Below are 26,260 nucleotides of genomic sequence, written 5' to 3'. Positions count from 1 at the left end.
TATGTAGCGCTAACATACTGTTTTAGATACAAAGAAGAATGTACACTTGTGCAGAATAAGAGATTGTGTTACACTTCTGCCAACCTCAAACTTTAATAATCTGAAGCTTTTAAGATATGGTACTAGCATTATGAACTCTTACGAAGCTGTACTTCTTGTTTTTCATTTTTTTTGTCTTGCTGTCTCAATAAAAGAGGAAATCTCCCCTCCCCCCGCCTCTTGGTGGATCCTTTATTTTGTTTTCAGAATGCCTTGATTGAAAATCCAATGGACTAGTGGTACCTGTGTTCCTTAACAATTTTAATTTGATGGAGTTAATAGATCAGTTGGAATGCATCCACAACAGTCTTTGATTCCTCAAGTTTTACATGGATAAGTTTTCTTATGTGGACAAATTTCAGTATCCTAGGTTTCTTGTTCCTACACTTGTGATCATTAGTGTATTTCAGTGTTAAATGCAAAACTACATCTCACTTCAAGGGAAATTTTCTCTGCTTGTGTTGGTGGTACTTTGTTATATCTTTTAGCTTCTCTGATTCCGTCCTAGATTTGTCCTGGCCACTGTAGCATGCGCATTGCCCTATATTCCTATCTTACACTTGAAAAGAGGTAGTTTAGACACTAACTTTTGTTAAAGTCTAAAAAAGCCTGTATTCACTGCACTTGACGTCATTTAGGATGATTAAAGGAATTTCCTTCTGGCCATGATTACTGTCCACTCTCTCCATGTTGTCTTGACAAGCGATAAGAGCATCTAGCTAAATGAGCACCGGCCGTTTAAGGGTTCAATTTTCAGTCAAGTAGCATACTAAATATCAAGTAGTCTAATTCTTAGATAATCCAAGAATCGTATAAATGTTCCTGCAATAATTTGTATATGCCAATTACTTCTTCATAATTATTTGGTGATAAACCACATGTTTGACTTCTACTTTCTACTTGCTTTGATAGATATACACTTATGTTAAAGATGTAAACAACAATTTGCCACTAATTATAGTTACCGTTGATTTATCATATTTCAGTGTTATCATAAAGACTGGATTTTCAGCTATTAATCTCACCTATTTCTTCATCGCAGGGCCAGGTGAAGTATATTGAAGTTTTCAATCTATTCCCTTTTTCACTCTGTTTTTTATTTTTCTTATATACATTAGCTTTTGTGACATCAATAATCTCATTTCTGCCAATACTCATGTTTATGCTGGTTTAAGTGTGTGGAATGCTTCCAAAAAAAGTGTTTACTGTTTGCTTAGTTTTGGTAGGAATGGACTCCTACCAACCCCTCCCTACCTCTCTTTTTTCTTTATTTACTTTGAAAGATATCAGAAGGGGAGTGCCTTACATATGTAACTTACTTCGCGATCCAATTTGCTTCTCCTATTTTGTGGTTGCAAAGTCCTCATAACTAGTAATTTCTCTTAAGACTGAGCTGACTGTATCCAACATTTGCACCAGAAACAAAAGCTGAAAATTTCTTATATATCCTGTGTTTGAAATTTCTGTGACATGATTCTCATTTCAGTAAAAATGATATCTGTATCATTTAAGCCTTTTCAGACATTGAACTCACATTGTGTTACTATTTTGTAAAGGTGCTGACTTGGGCATCTTTGTGTGTACACAGTTGCCATTGACATTATAATGATTAGTTGCACCAGTTTATGAATGGAACTTTATACCAGTTAAAACAATGCATGAAATCTGAACAAAAATTTTAACAATACCAAAACACATTGGGAAAAGATAAAACTTCATTTCGTGTACAAGTGGCGAGCAAAAGTTATATGCATACATTCTTTTTTTTTCAAATAAAATTGTGCTTCCAACCAATATGTACATTTAAATGTAAAGGAAAACCTTATAAACTCTCCATATTTAGTTAGTGCGAAAATAATGTTTTAGATACAAAGAAGATCAATGTCTGCTTGTGAAGAAAAAGAGATTGTGTCACACTTCTGCTAACCTCAAACGTTGATAATTTTAAGCTTTTAAGGGATGGTGCTAAGTTATGAACTCTTACAAAGCTGTACTTCTTGTATTTTCCCTGCCTCTTGGTGGATCCTTTATTTTGTTTTCGGAAATGCCCTGATTGAAAATTCAATGGACAAATGGTACTTCCAACACTGTGATCCATATGCATCCCTATGTTTCTTAACAATTTTGATCCATTGGATTTTATCAATCAGGTGGCAATGTGGCATACATAGAGCAGTCTTTGATTTCTCAAGTTTACATGGATAAGTTTTCTTCTGTGGACAAATTTCAGTCTCCTAAGTTCCTACATTTGTGATCATTAGTGCATTTCTTAGTTTAATGCAAACTACATCTAACTTCTAGGCAATCTTTTCTTGCTAGTGTTGGTGGTGCTGTGTTATATCTTTTAGCTTCTCTGATTCAGTCCTAGATTTAGCCTCATTTATTATACTTCATTTTTTCTCCTCTTTTTTCTCCACATTGCGCAAGTATCAACATTTTGACAACTATATATTATGATTCTATAGACTACTATATTTTTTTTTTTGAGAATGGTAAAGTTGTATTCATCAGCAATGAGGGTATGCTGGCAACCAAACAAAAAAAAAATAAAAATTCAAAGGCCAAGTAGTCATGATTACAAAGAGCCTAGGAAATCTACTAACTGATCTACTTCATATATACCCTCTTCTTTACACCAAAAATATAGAGTATTAATGCAGTTTTCTTTAACTTTCTGCATTGGGTTAGTAATATTCTTAAAGCACCTATATATTATGATTCTATAGACTACTATATTTTGACGACTCCTATTGCTTTTCTCCAGCTAAAAAGGTCAGTAGGATGAGAGGGGAGGCACATTGTGTACATTCACTATCTAATATCCACTGTACATCCCTTTCTCTGACCTGTTACTTTGTTTCACTCACTTTCACTCGAGAAGTCATGACCAGTATTTTCTGAGGGCAAAGGCAAGTATGAGGTGTATTACTCAAGGAGACCACCGCCTTTTCATTTCCTCTTTTTTTTTTTGGTAACTAACAGTTTCCATTAATCACCAAAGTAGTCTGTACAAGTTCCATTGTCCAGCTTAATACCCAACTGACTATCTCAAAGGAAAAACAAAACTACATCACTACCTACCAATACTAGGATCCAAGTTTCTACAAAAGGAAGGGATGAGCTACAAATTTTGTTCTAGTGCCTGCCCTAACACAGCAAATATAGGCAATCTCCCTAATCAACTTAGTAGTCTCCTTCAGCTTCTTCTAAAAAATGTGCATGTTCCTCTCTATCCAGATGGACTATACAAATTCAGTATATATAGGTTTGAAGATTTGAGCTGCCTGTGACTTCCCTTTGGCCTGTTTACTGATCCAATGTACATGTTGTTCCTAGTTGGTGTATCTATGCATAAATCCTCTCATCCATATGACTAAACCATCCCAGACCATATTAGTAGTTTGACAGTGCAAGAGCAGGTGATCTCTGGTTTCCTCGTGAGTGTGGCAATAGACACATTTTCTATTCATAGTCACTCCCCATGCTAGCAATCTGTCCACAGTCAAAAGCCTCCCATGTAAGGTTAGCCGTAAGGTGAACTGTGTCTTGGGTCTTGCATCATTACCAAATCTTAGAGGCTTCCATATTACCCTCTCTTGGTCACCTATCAACTGCAAGTATAGTTGCTTTATCATGCTTCCATTTCTGTAGGAACTAGGCCATATGTGCAGGTTCTACCTACTTTCAAAGAGTTTCCTCGCCATCCAACTTGCCTGTTGTGGCTCTTGTGCTTGCACAAATAACTGACCTTTAATGTAATATGTGTGAATCCATTTGATCCACAATTTATCAGCCTTGTGTTCTCTATCCCAACATACTGTTAGTACCCTTTTAGTCTACCAACAATTTTATGCATGGAAATTAAATCAGTAGCTATTAATTATGTTTTTCTGTTTTTCTGTTTTCTCTGTAATAGGTTCTGTAACAGTGTTTTCCTGTAGCAGTTGTTTTCTCTGTATTAGTAGTTATTAGAAGTTATTAGCAGTAAGGAGGTTATTTTTCCACTTTCTCATTTCAGTAGTAGTGGGAAGTTATTTCCTTGTTATTAGGTGGGTGGTTAATCACCAATGTTGTATTTAAGTTATTTGAATTCAATGGAAAAAGGGGAGCAGAAAATTAGTCAAGTTTTTGAGTACTTCAAACTCAAGAGATCGCAGGTTCTCTCTTAACGAACCAGCACCATAGGTAGAAAAAAGAAAACTTCAGAATTTATCTTGCAGCCTCCCATAACTAGATCCATAACCGGGGACTATACCACATACTTCGAAGATGGCTGCTTTGTTCCACAGTTTCAAATTCATCAACCCCAGGCCTCCTATAGACTTGGGAGTACAAACTTTATCCCAAGCTATCAATGCTTTCTTGGTTACAGTATTAGTACCTGACCAGAGATAGCTTCAACAGAAAGCTTCAATTGTTTGAGTAACTTTAGAGGGTAATACAAACATCTGTGCCCAGTAAGCTTGTATACCGAATAAGTAATCCTAGCCATCATTTTGTTAATCAGAGGTTGCCATTGGATCAATGTGATCTTTTTGCTAGACAAAGGAATTCCAAAGTATTTAAAGGGCAACTCTCCCTTTGTGTATCCCAGGTGTGGTAAGATAAGAGCCTGAATTTTCTGAGGGACACCACCAAAATAAATGACACTCTTTGCACTATTTGCTTGTAGTCTTGAAGTTTCTGAGAAATCTTGAAAGCATTTGTGTAGTTGCTTGACAGATTCCAAATCTCCTCTTGAGGATAGTAACAAGTCATCTGCAAATGACAAATGGGTGATTCCCAGTTTGGACCATTTAGGATGGAACTTACGTAATTTCTGCTCCTTTACTTCATTGAACCTTCTACTCAGGTATTCCATAGCTATAGCAAAAAGAAAAGGTGACATAGGATCCCATTGTCTTATTAGTTCATTTGTTGTATTGAAAGGCTCTGAAGGGCAGGCTCCCCATTATCATGATGTAATAGTTAACCATCTTCACACATTCCATTACCCATCCAATGAATCTCCAAGTAGCACCAGTCCACAGAGTCATTGCCTTTTGTAAGTCAATTTACTCATCCTTCTTTGTTTACATTATCTAATACTATGTCTATATATTAGCTCACTCTCATTGGATTGTGTCCCTTTGTCCCGGCCACTGTAGCACGTGCATTGCCCTTAATTCCTATATTACATTTGAAAAGAAGTAGTTTAGACGCAAACTTTTGTTAAAGTCTAATGGCCTGTATGGCTATATTTACTTCACTTAACGTCATTTAGGATGACTAAAGGAATTTCCTTCTGGCCATGATTGCTGTCCACTTCTCTGCATGTTGTCTTGAAAGAGCTATACGAGCATCGAAGGGAAGCCAATGAACACCAGCCATTTAAGACTTCAGACTTTTCAGTCAAGTAGCATACCAAATATCAAATAGTCTAATTCTTAGACAATCCAAGAATTGATTTTCCTGCAGTAATTTTATATACCAATTACTTCTGCATAGTTATTTGGGGATAAACCACCTGTTTGACTACTTTCTATTTGCTTTGATATACACACACCTATGTTAAATATGTAAACAATGATTTGCCACTAATTATAGTTAATGTTGATCTATCATGTTTCAATGCCGCCCTCTCCAAAATCATTAAGACTGGATTTTCAGCAATTAATCTCACTTATATATAGTGCTTACGTATGTAACTTACTTGGTCGTCCAATTTTCTTCTCCTTTTTTAAGTTTGCAAAGTCCTCATAACTGTTAGTTTCTCTTAAGACTATGCTGCATGTATCCAACATTTGTTTCTCTTATATGTCCTGTGTTTGAAACTTCTGTCACGTGATTCAGCTGACTTCTGGTGCTGACTTGGGCATCTTTGTGTGAACAGGTGATGAAATTTGATGGTCTCAGGGAACTTGGTACTGAGGCTGCTGTTGAGCTGATCCTACACCAAGACTAGGCTTCATAACATGTTGACGAATTAAGGCCCCTGAACTGAGGGTTCGGTTAGTAAAAGGGACAACTTTGTCTCCCTGGAATATCGTGCAAAAAAGCTCAATCTGGAATTATTTTAGCCCACCCTCTATATGGGACTAACTGTATAATTGTACCTATTATCATAAGCAGGATAAAATAATTCTCATGGAATATCTCAGGATCATTATCCTTATCCTACCCCTGAAACTAATCTGTTGTTGTACAACAGGCTGCTGGTAAGTGGTAAGTATACACAAATTTTAATCTGTATTTACTCATTTAGTTGAAAGGCAATATACATATTATATACTGTTGCCTTATCATATAAGGCCTAATTTTTGCAAAGGAATTTGTATCTCTATCTAGGAGATTGTACAAAAAAAAAAACTACATATATAGTATACAATAACATTTGCGTACATACCAGTCTGTTTACTTTCTTTTGTAGGGGCCTGATTTCTAAATTAAAAGTAAGGAAATACCATCAATTTATTGTTGTTTTAATGCATCATGTGCATTCCTTTAATTTGTGAGGTAAAAGGCATCATGTGCAAAGTCATGCATATTTAATCTATATCTAAAGATTTTCCAATAAAGTTTTGAATTGTTTGAAAGTTATTCAGTTTGAATTATGAGAGTACAAATAGTGTCATTTTTTTAATTTACAGGTGAAAAAGATAATTTTAAATAATGTGGATCAGACAGAAGAATCTAGGATAAAAGGAACATCATTTTCCTCCACCTATGCAAAAAAGGCTAAAGGGAAAAAAGGAGGAGGAAAGTCTACTTTGAAAAAGTAAAAGGGCAAAAGTGATCTAGGAAAAACATAACATTAACAACGAAAAGAACTATTCCGTCCGTTTTAAAATAAGTAGTGTTTTTAGCTTGGCCACTTCTTTTAAGAAACTATGCATTTTTTTTTTTAAGAAATAAGGAGTGATTTTTACTAATTTATCCTTAATTTAATATGTCAAAGAAAAAAGTTATTCTTAAAACTTTACGTATTAAAACAAGGAAAAATTTGAAAGGATAAGATCAATCCCTTCTTGAAACCCTAAAACACCACTTATATATCTTGGAGCAAAAAATAAAAATAAAAATTAAAACACAACTTATTTTGAAATGGAAATAGTAGTGATTCATAAGAAGATGAAAGTCAAAGGATAGTGACAAGAGAAAGTATCATCATGAGCTCATGACATAAACGTCCATAATTGAACTAGCGTTTCACCATAAATTTTAGATTAAATTTTGAAAATCTATCTTTAAGTATATGTTTGACCATGAAATCTGAACAATTTGATCTTAAAATATTTTCAAGCCTCGGTTTTTGGGATTGTCATTCTAAATTTTTTTAAAACAAATCAAGTAAAATGCATGTTCAAACACAACTTCAAAAACTAATATTTTCAAGTTTCAAATTTTAACTTCAAAATTTATGATTAAATGATAGCTTTAAAAATGAGACACAAGTGTCTTTTACAATAACAAATGTTTGATATATAGCTTTGTGATTAGTGCTTGTAATCCATAGGAAAACAAATGAAGGTGGAGTTAGATAATGTTGTATCAATTGGCCAAAGACAAAGAGGGAGACACCAACACCAACAATTATCAAACTAATTCCCTCTATTGCATGCAATTTTTGAATTAATTATGTCATAATGTTTGGATTGTGATGGTTCTTGCAAAGATTTCTTAACGTGGGTATCATTTGGTTTTATATATGTTGTCTCTTGAATGCAATGATTTTTTTATTTTATTTTTAAAGATTTGGTTTCCCACCTGGTGCGATATTGACATTGGAGACTAACTATTTCGGATTTGCGCTTAACGCCTCATTCAGAGGAAAGCACTCCCTATCAAGAACTTTTCCATATCCAAAATGTAATGATTTTAGTTTGTCAGTCCCTTGTATTTATTTTGATGTCGTTCCACAATTATTGTTTCACAGGAGAGTTCAATATTATATTTTTTGTGCGTAATTTACGGAATTACATTGAATTTATTGCTATTGATATTTTTTTCTTTAATTTATGTTGTATTGTTTGACTTGACACAATATTTAAGAAAAAATAAAGACTTTTAAAGTTTGTGATTTAAGATAAACCTTAGATCTTTATCGTTTCTAATTATAAAAAGGTAATATTATTTTATTGACGGACTAAAAAAGACAACGTATCACATAAATTAAAATACACAAAAAGAAATATATTTTAGAGACAATGAAAGAACAACTTGAAATCTGAAGCTAAAGTAACAACTAGTAACAAAAAAATATTTGAGGCATGCTGTAAAACTTGTGTCACAATTTTTATCTTTATTAATATTTTCCCCATTGACGATTGCATAAAAAATAGAAAAAAGGAAGGTCAAAAAGCCATAATTAATCTCTCATTACTTTGTGGAAGTTTTTATAAATTGATCATGATTAGTAATTATGACTAATTTATATAGATGACTCATGCGCTATTTCACCAATTACTTTATAAATTTATGGATAATCTATATAAATGATTTTTTAACAATAAGGTATAAGGTACATTATCATTATAAAGATTTTAATTATTATATTATTTAAAAGATAATTACATATAAATTATGTGATTTGTATTTATAAAAATAAGTTAAATGACCTGGTACAATTGATAAAGACAAGTAGACAACTTAATGATATAATTTTTTTATATATATAACTTTAATTCTTTTTTTTTTTTTTTATAGTGGCGTTGAAAATATATGAAGTTTGAGAAAAGGTAGAAATTAGAAAATAGTCGAAAAATGTTTTTTTTCCCCATCTATTTCTATTTGTTCATATATTAAAAGTAAATATCCATTTTATTTGTCTAATATGAAAAATTAAGAGATAATTTATCACTGAGGGTTCGGTTGATATGAGAGATAAGTGATAACTAATTTTGAGATAAATTTTAGGATGAATTTATCTCGTGTTTGATCGAGATAAAATCACAGAATAACTTGTCTCAAAATTAATTATCTCATAATTGTAGTGTTATTTTTATTCCACATCATCGAGAGTAAAAAAACAGTTTTGGGATAGCTAATTTTGAAAAAATCTATTAGAGTAACTTGTTTTCCCTAACTATATGAGCTCTTACAGACTAATTTACCCTTATTATTAAGGGAAAATGACCTGATACACCTCTCAATTTTATCATTTAGAGTTAATATATTCCTCATTATGAAAGTGATTCGCATAAAATGTTAGACAAATACCTCATATATAAAATCCGTCCAGAATTCTATGGGTTGAGCTCAAGATAATTTGAATTTCGTTTAATTTCAACTCATTCAAGCACTAACCCATTTTTAAAGAATTTCCAATTTAACCCAATTAAATCTTTAATTTAAACCCATATTTGCATTAATGTAATATGTGTTCTCGTATTAAATGTATAAATTACTAACTATTTTATATTTTCTAGGATTCATCTATTAATTTGTAAGTTGTAACTTATTTTTGTTATTTTATTGAGTTGAAATTCAAATTGTGGTTATAAAAGTTAAATAATATAATATGTTAAAATTATTGAGATTAAGCGAGTCAAATTGACGGGTCATGACCCAATCCAATTTTTAGCCCAAAATAAATTTAAGTGGGTCATGTTCCAATCCAATTTCTATTTCAATTTATTTTAATATCTCTAATTTCAATCCAACCCATAATTCTTACTATAAAAAATGTGAAACTGAATTTGAACTTAAAAATATTATACTAATTTTAGAAAATAGTAAAAAATTACAGTATTTATTACCAAACCAACAGTAAAACGTAGTCAAAGGAGAATATGTAGGACCAGAATCTGTCATGCTTCTAAGACAGCATCACTTCCCAATAAAAGGACTTCAACAATATATATCTTTAATTAACTAAATTTAATAAATACTTTTCACGTCCACAATAAAATAAAATAAAATAAATAAAGATTCCTAATCTTCTTTTCGCGGTTTAAATGCCTCAACATTTACTGAAATTTCATTTCCCGCTATCTTTCTTTTTATTTTCTTTCTAAAATATTGAAACTTTTTAAACAAATAAATTTTTTATTAATCTCAGAAGATTGAAGAAAATGAAAAACTAAATTAGTATTCTCACGTTTAATATTACATGACCTCATGTTAACCTGATACACTTTTTTTTTTATAAAAAAGTTTAATTAAAGGTGTGTTTTACTATTAAATTTGACCAGTATTATTTTATATAATGTAATTAATAAAACTTTCTTGATTCGCTAAAATGGACAAGTAAAATAAAATAGAAAAAATACTTAGTCATTTGATTTTTTTTTTTTGATATTTTAAAAGATCGAGAAAATCATGCGAAAATCAAATTTTAAGTGATGTTTGAATAATTTTAGACATGAGTGAAGAGTATGAGAATTTATTTGATACAAAAAAAAATGAATTAACTATGATATATTCACACCATTGTATTATCTCATATTGAATTTCAAAATTTGGTGATTTTACTTGGCAAAATTGGTCTAAACTTCAAATTTGAATACTTGAACACTATTCTTAAATACAATAATCATTTAAAATATAATCTAGAAATGCGATCTAAAATTCATTTTGAAATAAAAAAGAATAGAAAAATCATGATATGACTACTCACAAATTGCCCATAAAAGTAAATACTAGTAGCTCCAAATTTATAATATCAATTTTTTAGTAAAATAATAATAATTCAAGTACTAGATTTTTCTTTAAATTGACAAAAAGCCAAAAAGATATTCCAATAAATAAAACACAACATAATTTTAGGGAGCTTTATTGTGTTCTCCAACAAAAATGTCCTTTTTTTTTAGAGAGAGAAGATGAGAGTTGTAAGAGAGAGAAAATATATGTCTGCAAGAAGACAAATGTTGAGTGTCACTGCCATTTCTGGGAGCTGTGAGGTTTCTCTTTCATTCATATACAAAACAAGACTAGGGTTTTACCATTGTGGTTTGGTTTTTTACCTGAGCAGATAGAAATCTTGAACTTCATTTATCAAGATTTCTAAAGGGCTAAATACTTTGCTGGTCCATTTCATTTTCTTGTACTTTAATGCAGATTTTTTTTGAGGCCACCAGTTGAGTGCATTAAAGAACTTGAGGTTCCAAGATAACATGAAGCTGTAATCATTGCAAGAAGTTGAATTTCTTCAGTAAATCTTTGAAAAAGACTCTTCTTTTTTTGTTTTTCTTCTAGTTGAGCTGATGTTCTTGGTAAGGAAATGCTGAACTTGTTTTACTATCTTCAATCTTTGAAAGTTCAGTCTGTACTTTGTTTTTGTCACTCATTGTCTCCTTTCAGCTTGTATACCTAGAAAAGTTTCTATTTTTAGTTGTATCTGTCTTATATTGCTGTTGAAGGAGGACTCTGGTGATTTTGGGTTTAAGTTGTGTACTTTCTTCCCCTGTTGTTTTACTGATTTGAGCTGTGATGGTTGTTGTGAAAGATAGTTTTCATATGTTGATGTTTTGCTTAAAGTGATTCTCATACTTAAAGCTGCTCCTTTTGGATTTCTTGGAAGGTTGAAGATTTAGTTGTATTTTTGGGAGTGAGTTTATTGCCAATTGGGCTAGTAAAGCTTTTTCTGGTGTTGCAATGAACCTATTTAGGTTTTTGATGCTTGTGCTTTGTTTTGGTTCTGCAATGGGGCAGCTTCCTTCCCAGGACATTTTGGCCCTGCTTGAATTTAGGAAGGGTATCAACCATGATCCAACTGGTTATGTACTGCAGTCATGGAATGAGGAGTCCATTGATTTCAATGGTTGCCCTTCATCTTGGAATGGTATAATGTGCAATGGTGGTAATGTTGCAGCAGTTGTCCTTGATAACATGGGTTTATCTGCTGATGCAGATTTGAGTGTGTTTGCTAACCTCACAATGCTTGTGAAACTCTCTATGGCTAACAATTCAATTGCTGGACAAATGCCAAAGAAAATTGGTGATTTTAAGAGTCTTGAATATCTGGATATTTCAAACAATCTATTCAACTCCTCTTTACCACCAGAGATTGGGAAAATAGGAAGCTTGAAGAATCTGTCACTTGCTGGTAACAACTTCTCTGGCCCAATCCCTGATACTGTTTCAGAGCTCATGTCAATTCAATCTTTGGATTTGAGTCACAATTCTCTTTCTGGGCTACTTCCTTCTTCTTTAACCAAGTTAAATAATTTAGTATACCTCAATCTTTCTCTTAATGGATTTACAAAGAAAATCCCTAAAGGTTTTGAGCTAATGGCTAACCTTGAAGTTCTTGACTTGCATGAAAATATGCTTGATGGTACTTTGGATCCAGAGTTCTTACTGCTTACTACTGCAACTTATGTTGACTTAAGTGGAAATTTACTCGCGAGTTCCGCTTCTCAACATGAGAAATTTTTACCAGGCATATCCTCGTCAGTCAAGTACTTGAGTCTTAGCCATAATCAGCTTACGGGGTCACTAGTAAGTGGCGGTGAAGCTCAGGCATTTGGAAACTTGAAGGTTCTGGATTTGAGCTATAATCAGTTGTCCGGGGAATTACCTGGCTTCAATTTTGTTTATGATCTTCAGGTCCTGAAACTCAGCAACAACAGATTTTCTGGTTTCGTTCCAAATGATCTTTTGAAAGGAGATACTTTAGTTCTTGCAGAATTGGATTTAAGTGGAAACAACCTCACAGGTATATTCCAAACTGCTCTCTGAAATTCATTTTGCAAATTAAATAGTATTTCGTTGTGTTGAACTTGAGTTACAACAAAGTAGTTAATTTCTGATCATTTTGTTAGTGTGCTTTACTCAGTCCCTTCATTTTACAGGGTCGATAAGCATGATTACATCAACAACTCTGCGCGTTCTTAACTTATCCTCCAATGCTCTTTCTGGTGAACTTCCACTGGTGACAGGTAGTACTGCAGTTCTTGATCTCTCAAAAAACCAATTAGAGGGGAATCTAACTAGAATTCAGAAATGGGGAAATGTTGAATTTCTTGACCTCAGCCAGAACCAATTGACTGGAAACATCCCTGAGGTTACAGCTCAGTTTCTGCGATTAAATCGTCTAAACCTTTCTCACAATGCTCTTACTGGATCTCTCCCAAAAGTTATCACACAGTTTCCCAAGATCACAGTCCTTGATCTTAGTTTCAACCAGCTGAATGGACCTCTTCTCACTTCTCTGCTAACATTACCCACTATTGAAGAACTTCACCTTCAAAACAATGCACTTGTTGGAAATATTGATTTCGCTCCCCACTCTGCTACACCCAATCTCCGCGTTCTTGATCTTTCTCATAATCAGCTTGCTGGTTCTTTTCCTGAAGGGTTTGGTTTGTTGACTGCGCTTCAAGTACTTGATATAGCTGGAAATAATTTCACTGGGTCTCTGCCTACATTGATTGGTCAAGTTGGTTCGCTCACTTCTCTAGACATTTCACAGAATCATTTTACTGGTCCTCTGCCGATGAACCTGACTGATGGCCTCCAAAGCTTCAATGCATCACTCAATGACTTATCTGGTGTTGTCCCTGATAATTTGAGAAAGTTTCCTTTATCATCTTTCTACCCTGGAAACTCTGAACTTCAATTTCCAAATCCTCCCTCAGGATCTGGCCAAACTTCACCAAAAAACCAGAAAAGTCGATCACTTAAAACTATAATCAAGGTGGTAATAATAGTTTCTTGTGTAATTGCTCTTATTATTTTGGTCTTGCTAGCCATTTTCTTTTATTATTTACGAGCTTCAAGGAAGCGTCATCCTCGTGTTGCTGAAAAAGTTGTTCATCGCCAAGCCACATCAAATCCTTCTGGATTTAGCAGTAGGGAGGGTGCCGGTGGTGCAGTTGTTTCAGCTGAAGATCTTATGACTTCACGGAAAGGATCATCAGAAATAATTAGTCCAGATGAGAAAATGGCTGCTATAACTGGTTTCTCCCCTTCAAAAGGTAGCCATTTCTCTTGGTCACCAGAGTCTGGAGATTCGTATACTGCAGAAACTTTTGCAAGATTGGATGTGAAGTCTCCGGATCGTCTGGCTGGAGAGCTGTACTTCCTTGATGATACAATCTCTTTTACACCTGAGGAACTTTCCAGGGCTCCGGCTGAAGTCTTAGGCAGAAGCAGCCATGGTACATCATACAGGGCAACACTGGAGAATGGGTTGCTCCTGACTGTGAAATGGTTGAGAGAAGGAGTAGCGAAGCAGAGGAAGGATTTCGCAAAGGAGGCTAAAAAGTTTGCCAATATTAGGCATCCTAATGTAGTAGGATTAAGAGGTTACTACTGGGGTCCCACACAGCATGAGAAGCTCATTCTTTCGGATTATATATCTCCTGGAAGTCTTGCAAGTTTCCTCTATGGTAAGCTTCATGTATTCTAAACTCTCATATTATGTTTTGCTAATACTTAGTAAAGGCTTTGTGTCCCTGTTCTTTAATCTAGTCATTTTCCTCTGACTGTGTCATATATCTTACAGTTCATATGGTTTTCCCATGCACATTATATATGAGCACTTTAATCATTGCTGTGTGATCCTGTAGTGGGAATTTGTGTGAACGACAGTATTTAGTCCTTGGTTTGATGTGGTAATACTTTAGTACATCTAGAGCCCAATATATTATGCATGTCTTTTGTTTATGTAACTTTCACACCAAGTAGTAATACACCATCACCATGTGCTCTTCGTGATGGTCACTACATAGGCTGTGAGGGATTTGCAGTATGGTACTTATTATTTCCAGTAGCTAAAATTCTGTATGTTTGAGTTCTTAATGGATCTGAAAATTGTGATGTTTAGCTTTTGTTTCATGATTAACTTTGTTAGAAATCAGCTAGAATATGATCCATTTTCCGTCTTTTATGAATCCTTCAAATGGACTTGCTTTCTATTCATTTGACTAACTAAATGTTTTCATTCAGTTGATAATTATATATGTGGTCATTCTCAATATACTTCTCTAATGTGCTGCACGTTTGTAGATCGGCCTGGTAGAAAAGGTCCTCCACTAACCTGGCCCCAAAGACTCAAAATATCGGTTGATGTTGCACGTGGCTTGAACTACCTCCATTTTGATCGTGAGGTTCCACACGGAAACCTTAAAGCAACCAACATCTTGTTGGATGGGCCTGACCTTAATGCAAGGGTTGCAGATTACTGCCTTCACCGCCTCATGACTCAAGCCGGCACAATAGAACAGATTCTTGATGCAGGAGTGTTAGGTTATCGTGCCCCTGAGTTGGCTGCATCGAAGAAACCACTGCCTTCCTTCAAATCAGATGTATATGCTTTTGGAGTTATTTTGTTGGAGCTGCTAAGTGGAAAGTGTGCAGGTGATGTTGTCTCTGGCGAAGATGGTGGAGTAGACTTGACTGACTGGGTAAGGTTGAAGGTGGCAGAAGGTCGTAGTGCTGATTGTTTTGATAACGTGTTGTCACCTGAGTTGGGAAATCCAGCAATGGAGAAGCAAATGAAGGAGGTTCTTGGTATAGCCGTGCGATGCATTCGTTCTATATCTGAGAGACCTGGTATCAAGACTATATACGAGGACCTTTCTTCTATATAGTTTGTACTCATTTTGGTTTTGGTAAACCATATGTTTTCTACTTTGGGAATCAAATAGCTCATTGACTTCCCTTTTGAGTAGTAGAATTAGCACAGTTAGTGTGTGAATGGGGCTAGTTTTATTGACACCATTGTTTGTTGTAAATTGGGGCATATTTAATGTGTAAACAATCTTTTCTCCCCTTTTGGCCAATGAGCTTCCAATGTTTGTCAGTTTTTTGGAGTAAATACTTGTGACTTTATTTTCCAAGTTTTGCAGCACAGTTTCACAGAACATTTTCAGATGCTCAATCAAACACAATGCTGACATTAACATTGCAGTGCAAACTGACCAGAAAAGTTGTTCAAGAGAAAAAGTGCCAGCTTATGAACAAATGATACTGGTTTTTCTTGTCCACTTATCATAAAAAGTTCAATTGCAACATCACTACAAGACACCTAAGGTGGAAAAAGGAAATGTTACAAGAACCTACAGATGCCACTAGTTACTATGCAAGTGAGGAGAGGGGTGGGATAAAGGTATGAATTTAAACAACAGGAACTCTAAATCACATGAAAATACATCATAAGATGCAACAAATTTTATTGTTGCAACTTTAACAATGTATGTTCGTCAATCCTGAATCCAGCCATCTCTGCCTCCTTGCAGATATCCTTGCACTTAGCCACCCTTCCAGAAGCCATATAAACTTTGATCAAGCTGCAGAATATGTCAAAAGTTGGACTAAAACCTGCTTCCTTAAGTTTAGAGAAATAGCGTACAGCCCTTGAGAGATCGTTCAAAGCAACAAAAAGCTTAATAACTACACGATAAGCTGGAAGATCAAAAAGGCAATTTGAAGCCTCCATTTCCCATAGCATGTCTATTGCCTCTCTATATTTGTTCGCTGAATAACGACAGTGAATCAGAGTAGTATACATAACTACACTTGGATTACCACCAGATTTCCTGAACCAGTCATATAGTCCCTCCACGATCTCAAATCTTCCCAGCCTAATGCAAATCTTCATGATAGCTGTACAGTCCTGTGGTGTCAAATTCAGATCATCTCTCACAGCAAGCTCCTCTAACAATACCAAAACAAGTGTGCTTTTATCAGGATCCTTACCAAGCTCTAAGATTAGCTTAGCATACACCCCAGTATCAAGTACTCTGTTAGATTCCTTAGCCATTGAAAGAAGCTTCAAAGCAAGCTTCAGGCTTCCTCCTTTAATATAACCCCTTAGCATTGCTTCATACACACCCCGACTAGCCAAGCCAGTGAACTTGTCCAAATCAAATGGCACTTTCAACTCATTTGACCCCGCCAAAACTTCAATGGTAGAACCAAGAATATGATCATCTGGGAAAAGATGGGGTTGTTTCTTCACCCAACAGAATGTTTCAAGAGCTCTCTCCGGAAGCCCCAAGTAACCCAACTCTCGGATTGTCAACGACAACGATCCTTTCCTAAGAAATGGACTCCATTTACTGAGAACCTTTGATACATTTTCCTCAGTTGTAAGGCCTTGTATATCTTTCGCCAAACCAATCAAGAAAGTAGGATTCTTGTACACTTGCGTTGATATGGATTGCCTTGAACGATTTGTGAATCCCTTTTGCGTAGGAAGTCCTAAAGGTCGAATCTTGTAAGGAAGGGGCAGAGGTAGAGGCCTCTCTCTATCCGATTTTCCAGGCTTCTGAGGGATTCTCCCTTTGAAAAGAGATGAAATTGCTTCCATCTCATCAGACTCCCATATAATTCCCTCATCATCATCACACATCCTTCCTTTTTCTACTTCCAGCTCCAATTCTTCATCCATTCCATCAGAACAAGCCTCAGTTGCAACTCCCTCATCCTCCTCGTACAAGACCCTTTTAAAACTATAGTCCATATCTGGTGGTAGCTTGGGTCGTCGAGGATTTCTAAGGTTCTTTGGAAGTTTTCTATGATTAGCTCTGTTATTAGATACAGCCATGAAAACAACTCTTCCCTTTCTTCTTCCAAAACTTAAAGGTGTTCCAGAAGCAGCTGTACTGGCACTACTAGACTGCGAGATAGAATATGTGGGTGAAGACCAAGCAGAGGACTCATAAGTGGCCGAGAACATGCAATAACTCCTGCTGAGCATTTGGTCGAGCAGGTGGTCGGCACAAATTTGTAAACAAAGGGATATGAGAGACCTTATAGTGTGACGTTGTATAAAACCAACTGTTAAATGAAAGTTAGAGCAGTATTTTTGACATATAAGTTAGGATAAGGATCTGAAAAATATTTCAACTTTGGTCGAATTTGCTGTTGCGATACTAAACTTTCATGAGGATCTATTATCTTTTTAGACTATTTAATACCGTATTTTAAATATATATATTTGCCCACATGGACATAAAAAATAATGTAAAATTATAAATAGTAATGTGTCCACGTGGGCACATATATACCTTTAAAATACACTATTAAATAGTTCAGGAGCTAAATACGGTATTAAATAGTCTAGGGAGGTAATAGGTCCTTATGAAAGTTTAGTATCGCAACAACAAATTCGACCAAAATTGGGATATTTTTCAAACTCTTATCCCTATAAGTTACTATAGGACAGAAGGAGTATACATTTTGCTACAACTAATCTTTGTTTGAATGGTTGTTATGTATTATTTCATAATATATCGTATTGTAACATACTGTATTATTTTAATGAATACATTGTTTGGATAGATTGTATCGTTCATTCATAATTTGAGTGTTAAACTTACAAGAAAAGTAGGTAACAAAACGATCACACCAAATCGATCGTTACATAAATGAGTCTTTTCGTCGTTACCTAAAAATGGATTTAAACAATACGATATAATAGAATTTAAATAACAATCAAAACAAACATTATTTTTAAACTAACAATATAATACAATACAACCACCCAAACAAGGTGTAATATGACAAAAAAAAATAAAAATTCGATTGCAACGACTTCCATTTTAACTCCTTTTTTGGGGAACAGAAGATGAGATTACAAGGTAAGGAATTGAACCCAGATAAACATTAGATAGTCAATCAATTGGGCTATTAAGATTCCCGCTTCTATCTAACTCTCATTATTGTGGACATATCTATTTAGATATGCTTATCCTATTTTCCATCAAATAACCAACACAATCATCAATAAGTTCTTCATTTCTCTTCCTATCTCCAAACAAACCACTCATTTGTCTTGCATTAGCTCTCAACAATTCACCCTCTTCACTCACCACACCAAACTTCACAGCTTCAGCCACTGAATCACTAGTAAAAAATCCATCTTTTTCATTTCTTGGTATCTCTACACCAACTCCTTTCTCTTGCAACAACCTTGTATTCAATCCTTGATCATTCAACACCGGGAACATAATCAAAACCCGCCCAAAACATAGCGCTTCTATGACCGAATTCCATCCACAATGAGTCAAGAATCCGCCAACTGACGAATGGCTTAGTATCTTTGTCTGTGGTACCCATTCTTTGTATATTACACCTCTGTTTTTGACTCTGTCTTCATATCCATCAGGAAGCTGAATGCGCGAATCTTCTTGATTATGTATTGGCTGATCTCTTAATACCCAAATGAATGGTAATCCACATTTTTCTAACCCCAGAGCTAGCTCATTCAGCTCTTCTTGATTCAGTGTTGCTTCAGTTCCAAGTGCAACATAAACAACAGAATCTTGATTTTGCTTATCTAGCCAATTCTTGATTCCTAACCACGTCGTATCATTGCTGTCGAATTTTTCATTTTCTACTACAGATGGAGGAAGAACACCAATGGATATAACAGGTTTTTGATAAAGCTCAGAAACCAAGCTGAACCATTCGGGTTCGAACTCAACACAATTTCTAAACAAGATAACATCACTTCCATCAATTGAAGCACCGAATCGGACTCCATCAGAGGTACCTGATTCATCAGCTGGTGCTTCGAAATTCTTCTTAATCTCGTGCAGCCTATACACGACTTTCGTTTCTAAAGGAATCCATTTTGGAATAACTGTATAGTCCTCAGGGATTGACCTTTCATCATTTAACAAAGCCCAAGGGGGTCCATAAAAGGACATAGTTGCAGCAGTAAAGAGACTAAAAAAAGCGCGAGAAACGCCTAATTTGCCTGCAATTTGAGGTAGCCAGTGAGAAGCATAGTCATAGACAATCCAATCTGGTTTGGGATTAGATGAACTTTCAAGAAAATTGGTTAGTGGGATTTCGAGCAAATCGAAAGCAATCTTCAAGAACTGAGCTTTTTGGTAAGGTATGTCCATTGATGATTCTGCATCATTCGGCAAGTTTTCGACTTTAGGCAAAGGAAAACTCAGAATATGCAACAGGGGAGCAAGATCAGAGGGAACTTTATTAACTACTCTTTCAATGTTTCTTGGAGTTGAAATGAAGGTGACTCTATGGCCCCTTTGAGCTAAACACTTGGATAGATGAAAAAAAGGTATGATATGTCCCATGGCTAGCCATGGGAACATCACTACATGAAGTCTTTCTTTTTCATTCTCCATTGAAGGAAGTTAGGACTATTGAAAGAACAAATAACCTCTTAATTTATAACAGAGTTGTGGTGGAATAGTAAGTATTCCTTCGTTCTTAACTAGAAATTTTAGATTCGATCCTGAATATGAAGTGGCCTTTCATAGAGAAGCTTTACCTCAAAAATGTGACTTTATCATACGAATTCAAATTCAGTCAGACCCTAATACAGAACATGGTATGTTAAGATCTTATCATTGCATATAAGAAAATATAGTGGCAATGCCGTGTTATGACTTCCAATAGCTTATGTATTTTAATATATAAGATGGTCAAAAATGAAGGCTTTTAATAATTTATTCCAAACGCACGCCAGAACAATCATTCTGCGTCTGATATAGTCATTAGTCAACACTCAACAATAACAATTAACATCTACGTCTCAATTTCAAATAAGTTGAGATCGAATCGGATCGGCTATATATGAATAGCCACTTACCAATTACCATGTCTCCTTCTTTAAGCTCAACTAATGTTATCATTATAAAAAGAGTAAAGACATAAAGACACAATCAAAGTTGTCCCGTATTTGTATAAAGATACTTTAACTTTCAAAGTGTCCTATCACCCCACAAAACTATTTAATATCGTTGTAAATGGGCCATTTTGACCCATTTCCTTGTCTGGATTGTTACCATGCACATGAGGCGCGTCATTCCGTGTTTTCACTGCCATGGACCAATTTAAAAGTGCTACATGTCATTTTCTTTCTTTATTATTAATTATTTAATCAATTTATGTCATCTTCCCCAATTCTAAACCCAAAATAGCCGTTGATAGCCCTAATTTTTCGATTTCATGGTTTTTTTCCATAGCAAGATCAACGTTGGTTCTCTCTATTTGACAACTTCATCATCTTCCCCAAGAAAATAGGTAGGAATTCGTTTTATCTTTTAATTTCCAGTATAAAACGTTAATTTGAAGTTTTTTATGGTTTACTTTCTTCTGAATTTTTGTTCACCAACAACAAAACATGATCGGAAAACAAAACCCGACCCTCAATTTGTAAATGCAATAAGGAACTACTACCAAAATCTTGAAATGATTGTGAAGTAGACAATAAATCAGAAGAAGACGACAATAAAGACGATCTTGAAACAACTAAAACAGGTCGAAAAACAGAGAAACTAAAAGGAATCTGATAAGAAAGAAGGAAAAGAAAAATTAAAACACTAAAACATAAAACAAAAAACCTTAGAGAGAAGAAATAAATTTAGAAGAAGAAAAGGAAAAGGAAAGTTGAGAAATAAGAAAAGAAAAGGAAAAACGACTTTCTTCAAAGAACAAGGTTGGGTCGGGTTGAATTCTATCATAGGGAGTGAGCAACACGCGCGACTACATAGACGAGGGAATGGGTCAAAATGGCTCGTTTACAAAGATATTAAATAGTTCTGCGGGGTAATAGGATACTTTGAAAGTTAAGATGTCTTTATGCAAATACGAGACAAGTTTGATGGTGTATTTTATGTATTTTCTCTTATAAAAATATCCAAACAAGTAGAGTTGGTATGTTACAATGTTAAATGATTTTTCTTGGAATAAATGAGAACTCAAAATATTTAGAAAACCTATAAAATAAATTATGGCTAAAGAAAGATTCATTTGAATCTCAAAATTTGAAAGATGCAACATATTGTAGTGTTAAATTAATTGTTATGTAACGATGAAAATGCACAATTCTTATGTTATACTCCTTCCGTCTCATTTATGTGACATAATTAAAATTTTGAAAGTCAGTTAAGTTTAATTTTGTTTGGGATTTTTTATCTCTTTTAAATATTTTAAGTTGTTAATCATTGGAATTTCTAATATTTTCTTAAATAGTTATATCATATATATATATATATATAAAAGAGAACCCTAAGCCCGCCTATGTGGCGCCACCACAAACCAGGATTCCCTTTTAATTTATTTATTTCCAAAATTAGTCTTTCCTTTTATGAGGAGTTGCGACTTTTATGAAAAGGTGCAACTTTTATGAAAAGTTGTGACTTTTATGAAAAGTTGCGACTTTTATGAAAGGTTGTGACTTTTATGAAAGGTTGTGACTTTCCCAAAGAGTTGTGACCTTTCCGATAAGGCACGATAAACATTTATTCACACTACCCTTTCTTGTCTATAAATAGAGGGATTTCCTCTCATTTTAAAACAACAAAAATTCTGAACTTCTTCTGCACAATTAAATATTCGTGTGCTTTGCTCCTGTTGAATGACTCACTGACACCATTGTTTTTGTATCAATACACTGGTGAATAGAGTTGTTTTATCTTGAGAGGATTTATTCTTTTAAACCTCGGGTACTAGAGGAGAATAATTTCCTTCAGGGGACAATGTGCATTCAGTGGGCTCGATTTTTTCCTTTCTGTTTCATTTTATTGTTACAAATCCTGGTATGTTTTTCACAGCCATTAATTTATGCTTATGTTATTAATTGTTGTTTTTGACTACATGTTTTAAACTTTGTTGTTTATGCTTGTGCTTTTGATCATTATGTTGAAGTAAAAATATGTTAATCAAGAGTTTGATGTAATCATTAGACTATTGGTGTCAGTGGCTAAAAGATCCATGTGATGTCCAAGAAGGGACTTTTGAGTGTTTAGAAGTTATGGTGGTTCCACACTACCTTGGAGTTTTAGTTATTCAACTTTCTATCTTATCGAGGCATTCAATCAATTAGTGACATCTAAAAAATAAAGAAATGTAGTGGAATGGTAAGTATTGTACTCAACCTCAATCAAATGTTTGGGGTTCAAATGTTGGATTGGAGTCAATGAATTACCCCTCAAAGTAGGATGAATCCATATTAATCAATTATTAAAGAAATAATTATCTCCTTACAACATTAGATTAAAAGTCGCAAAAAAATAAAATTTTAACCCTATTGATCGAAAGATAAACAATAAAATATGCCTTTTGGCTATCAAAGTAGTGCCATCGACTGCGAATGATTTTGAATAAGGGACTTACCAAGACATCAACATACATTATTTCATTGAACTCCAAGAGATGTATTAAATTTTAATTAACTTATCAAGTACACAAGTAATTATATAAGATATGTAATATTTAGATTATGTATGTAGAAGCCTTGAATAGGAGAAAAACTCTCACAATTGATGAATAAAATGTTTGTACCACTTTTTGAAATACAAATATAGACAATGAAACAATTACATATCTTTTCTAAAGACTTTGGTGATGAATAACTACAGTAAAATGAAAAATTAATAACAAAATGCATAAACACTTAGAATCAAATCTTTTTTATTTTAAGGTTAAAAAAATATTTCATTTCATCTTTGGATAAAATATTCTTGACAATTTATCGTAGGGCTGTACCCACTAGAATACACTTATATTATCAAATGTTGAGAAGTAGATTATTGACGTAGTTCACCACCGTGCGAAGCGCGGGCAATTTACCTAGTATTTATATAAAAGAGAACCCTAAGCCCGCCTACATGGCGCCACCACTAGCTAGAATTTCTTTTTAAATTTATTTATTTACAAAAAATAGCCTTCTCCTTTCATGAAAAGATGTGACTTTTATGAAAAGTTGTGACTTTTATGAAGAGCTGAGACTTTTATGAAGAGTTGCAACTTTTATGAAAAATTGTAACTTTTATGAAAGGTTGTGACCTTTTCGAAGGGCTGTAACTTTTCCAAAGAGTTGTGACATTTCTGATAAAACACAATAAATATTTGTTCACACTACTCTTTTTTGTCTATAAATACAGGGATTTCCTCTCATTTTAAAACAACGAGAATTCTGAACTTCTTCTTCTTCTGCACAATTAAATATTCGTGTACTTTGCTCATGTTGAATGACTCACTGACACTATTGTTTTTGGATCAATACACTTGTGAACAGAATCGTTCCATCCTGAGAGGATCTATTCCTTTAAACCTCGGGTACTAGAGGGAAATAATTTCCTTAAGGAGACATTGTACATTCAGTTGGTTTTTTCCTTTCTATTTCATTCTATTGTTATAGATCCTGATATATTTTTTTACAGTCATTAATTTATACTTATGATATTAATTGTTGGTTTTGAGTACATGTTTTAAACTTTGTTGTTTATGTTTCTGCAAAGTTATTGTTATTAGTATTTGTTAGTACATACATTTTTTTACAAGTCATTAATTTATGCTTGTGATATTAATTGTTGTTTTTGAGTATATGTTTTAAACTTTGTTGTTTATATTTCTGCAAAGTTATTGTTATAAGTATTTGCTAGTACAAATAAAGATTATTTATTTATTAGAAAATTTAATATATCATGTTGATGGTCATCTAATTTCTCAAAAATATCAAATAGTAACACGTCCTGGAGGAAAAATGATAAATTATAAAATCAAATTACAGATGATTGATTGAAGGATAAATGACAAAATGTTATAATTATCATTTTCCTTTACATTGTTAATATTCGTTACTACATAATCTTGTATGTAAGATAATATAGTGTTTTAGTTTTAATGACCGATAGATTTTAAATATTACTCCCTCCATTCCATATTAACTTAAGCTTTGAGGTGTTTCACACCCTTTAAGAAAAGTAGGTAGGACATAAATTGAACATAATTTTCCATTTTACCCTTATTAATTATTGTCAAAAATAACTAAACATTAATTATAATAACTAATTCCAATACTAACTTAAAGGGTAAAATTGGAAAAATATTTTAAAAATAGTCTTGAAGATTGAAAACTTAAGTTAATTTGAAAAATGAAAAAGGGCTCAAAGCTTAAGTTAATATGGAATGGAGGAAGTATTTTATAAATTCTGTGATATTAAATTCCCGTGCGCAACGCGAATAATTTTATTAGTTTTGAATAAAACTTAAACCTTCTGAAAACTTAAAGCTTTTATGGCTGAATTCACAGTTCAAAATTTAAAGTTTGAATCACTTACCTAACTGTCTAATACAGGCCATACCTATTTTATAGTAATATTATAAGTCAATTTTTCACCCTTTTTTTCCAACTTGCTGCTGCATTATTTTATAGTATCGTTTTCCAAATTAAAATAAAAATATTCCTGTATCTTTCTTGACACCTCATTCGATTTAATTTCATGGACAAACATGCAATTCAAAAAACAAAAATACGTGACACTAACATCATGGATCAAATTAATATTCATAAAATCACATAATCATAGACAATGAAAAACTGAATCGCAGCCTTTTTCAGCGGTCTAGAATTTCGCTTACTAGTTCAACAGAATCTAATAACTTTTGATTCAAATTATGCATTTATTTTTATCAAAAACACCACTTAATATGTGTAAATAATTCATAAAAAATCTAATAGACCGTGTTTTCAAAAATTTAAAACTCATAAATTCAAAATTCCAGCTCCACCTCTACTCGAAAACTCTAAAGAAATTGACCGGGGGGGGGGAGTTTATTTATATAGAATCATGAATAGTTTTGTTGAATTTCTTTTAATTGTATTAAAGGCCGGTTTATAACTTTTGTAATTACATATTTTGTATTTGTCCTTATATCCTTGGTTGAAAACCTAAAAACGGCAGAAGATTCAATTTGATTGGTTATTATTCTATTACGCGGAGTCAGAATTTTCACTAAAATGATTCAAATTTCAAAATATGAAAAGTAACCACACGAACAAACCAAAGGAATTTCAACATCCACTATATTTACTTATGAAATAATTATAATCATATATAAATAATAATATAAATTTTCTATCCACCCTAACCCCTAGACTCTATCTAGCTCCACCCCAAGCTCAATTAAAAAGATACATTTTCACTCTTTATAGTTATTATTACTATATATAATAGACATATTTTACAACCTCTCTAAACTACTACATTATTTAGTACATCTTGCATAATCTATCGATCAACTGAGTGCTAATCAGTCTTCACAATGGTAAGTCTTGTTTTAAGAAAAAAGAAGACTCAGATAATATTAGTTTAGTAAAATACAACTCTGATAAAGTTGAAAATGTGTTTTTTTTTGTAGGGATCGGATGAAAGTGTAACAGAAACCGCTTATATCCCTATGAAGAATCGTCGACAAGGAGGCTTTACCCCCACTTTCTTCATATTTGGTACATAATTTTACCTTCGGAAATTAAACACTAGAAAATATTTTCTACGATAACACACTTAATTTGATGTGATTTTGCAGG

At 33.6% G+C, this 26,260-nt stretch overlaps 4 protein-coding genes across 7 annotated transcripts in view; 1 reads left to right on the top strand and 3 right to left on the bottom strand.

Moving 5' to 3' along the window:
* Window positions 1-26,260, bottom strand: part of LOC125836542 (nuclear transcription factor Y subunit A-7-like) — a 158,952-nt gene that overhangs the window by 121,278 nt on the left and 11,414 nt on the right. For 3 of the 4 annotated variants that reach the window (XM_049515715.1, XM_049515718.1, XM_049515719.1), the window contains exon 1: window positions 21,033-21,042. The exons of the other annotated variant lie outside the window; for it this stretch is intronic. The gene's annotated coding sequence lies outside the window, so the exon portion shown is untranslated. Of the gene's footprint in view, window positions 1-21,032; window positions 21,043-26,260 lie in introns of those variants that run through there. 4 annotated transcript variants of the gene reach the window in all.
* Window positions 10,822-15,773, top strand: LOC125836529 (LRR receptor-like serine/threonine-protein kinase GHR1). Its single transcript, XM_049515701.1, has 3 exons — window positions 10,822-12,676; window positions 12,813-14,351; window positions 14,971-15,773. Exons 1-3 carry the CDS (start codon window positions 11,614-11,616, stop codon window positions 15,552-15,554), a joined length of 3,186 nt encoding a protein of 1,061 aa, XP_049371658.1. The 5' UTR covers window positions 10,822-11,613; the 3' UTR covers window positions 15,555-15,773.
* LOC125836538 (pentatricopeptide repeat-containing protein At2g01860) lies at window positions 15,996-17,680 on the bottom strand. The gene has a single exon (XM_049515711.1). The coding sequence runs from the start codon at window positions 17,663-17,665 to the stop codon at window positions 16,136-16,138; it is 1,530 nt and encodes a 509-aa protein (XP_049371668.1). The 5' UTR covers window positions 17,666-17,680; the 3' UTR covers window positions 15,996-16,135.
* LOC125836535 (UDP-glycosyltransferase 91C1) lies at window positions 18,627-20,091 on the bottom strand. The gene has a single exon (XM_049515709.1). It carries the CDS (start codon window positions 20,064-20,066, stop codon window positions 18,642-18,644), a length of 1,425 nt encoding a protein of 474 aa, XP_049371666.1. The 5' UTR covers window positions 20,067-20,091; the 3' UTR covers window positions 18,627-18,641.

This window comes from Solanum verrucosum, unplaced genomic scaffold, assembly GCF_900185275.1.
Source record: "Solanum verrucosum unplaced genomic scaffold, falcon-dt-bn FXZP01000278.1, whole genome shotgun sequence".
NCBI classification, from domain to species: domain Eukaryota; kingdom Viridiplantae; phylum Streptophyta; class Magnoliopsida; order Solanales; family Solanaceae; genus Solanum; species Solanum verrucosum.
Note: the sequence above shows the minus strand (reverse complement) of the source record. Positions and strands in the feature narration are given on the sequence as shown.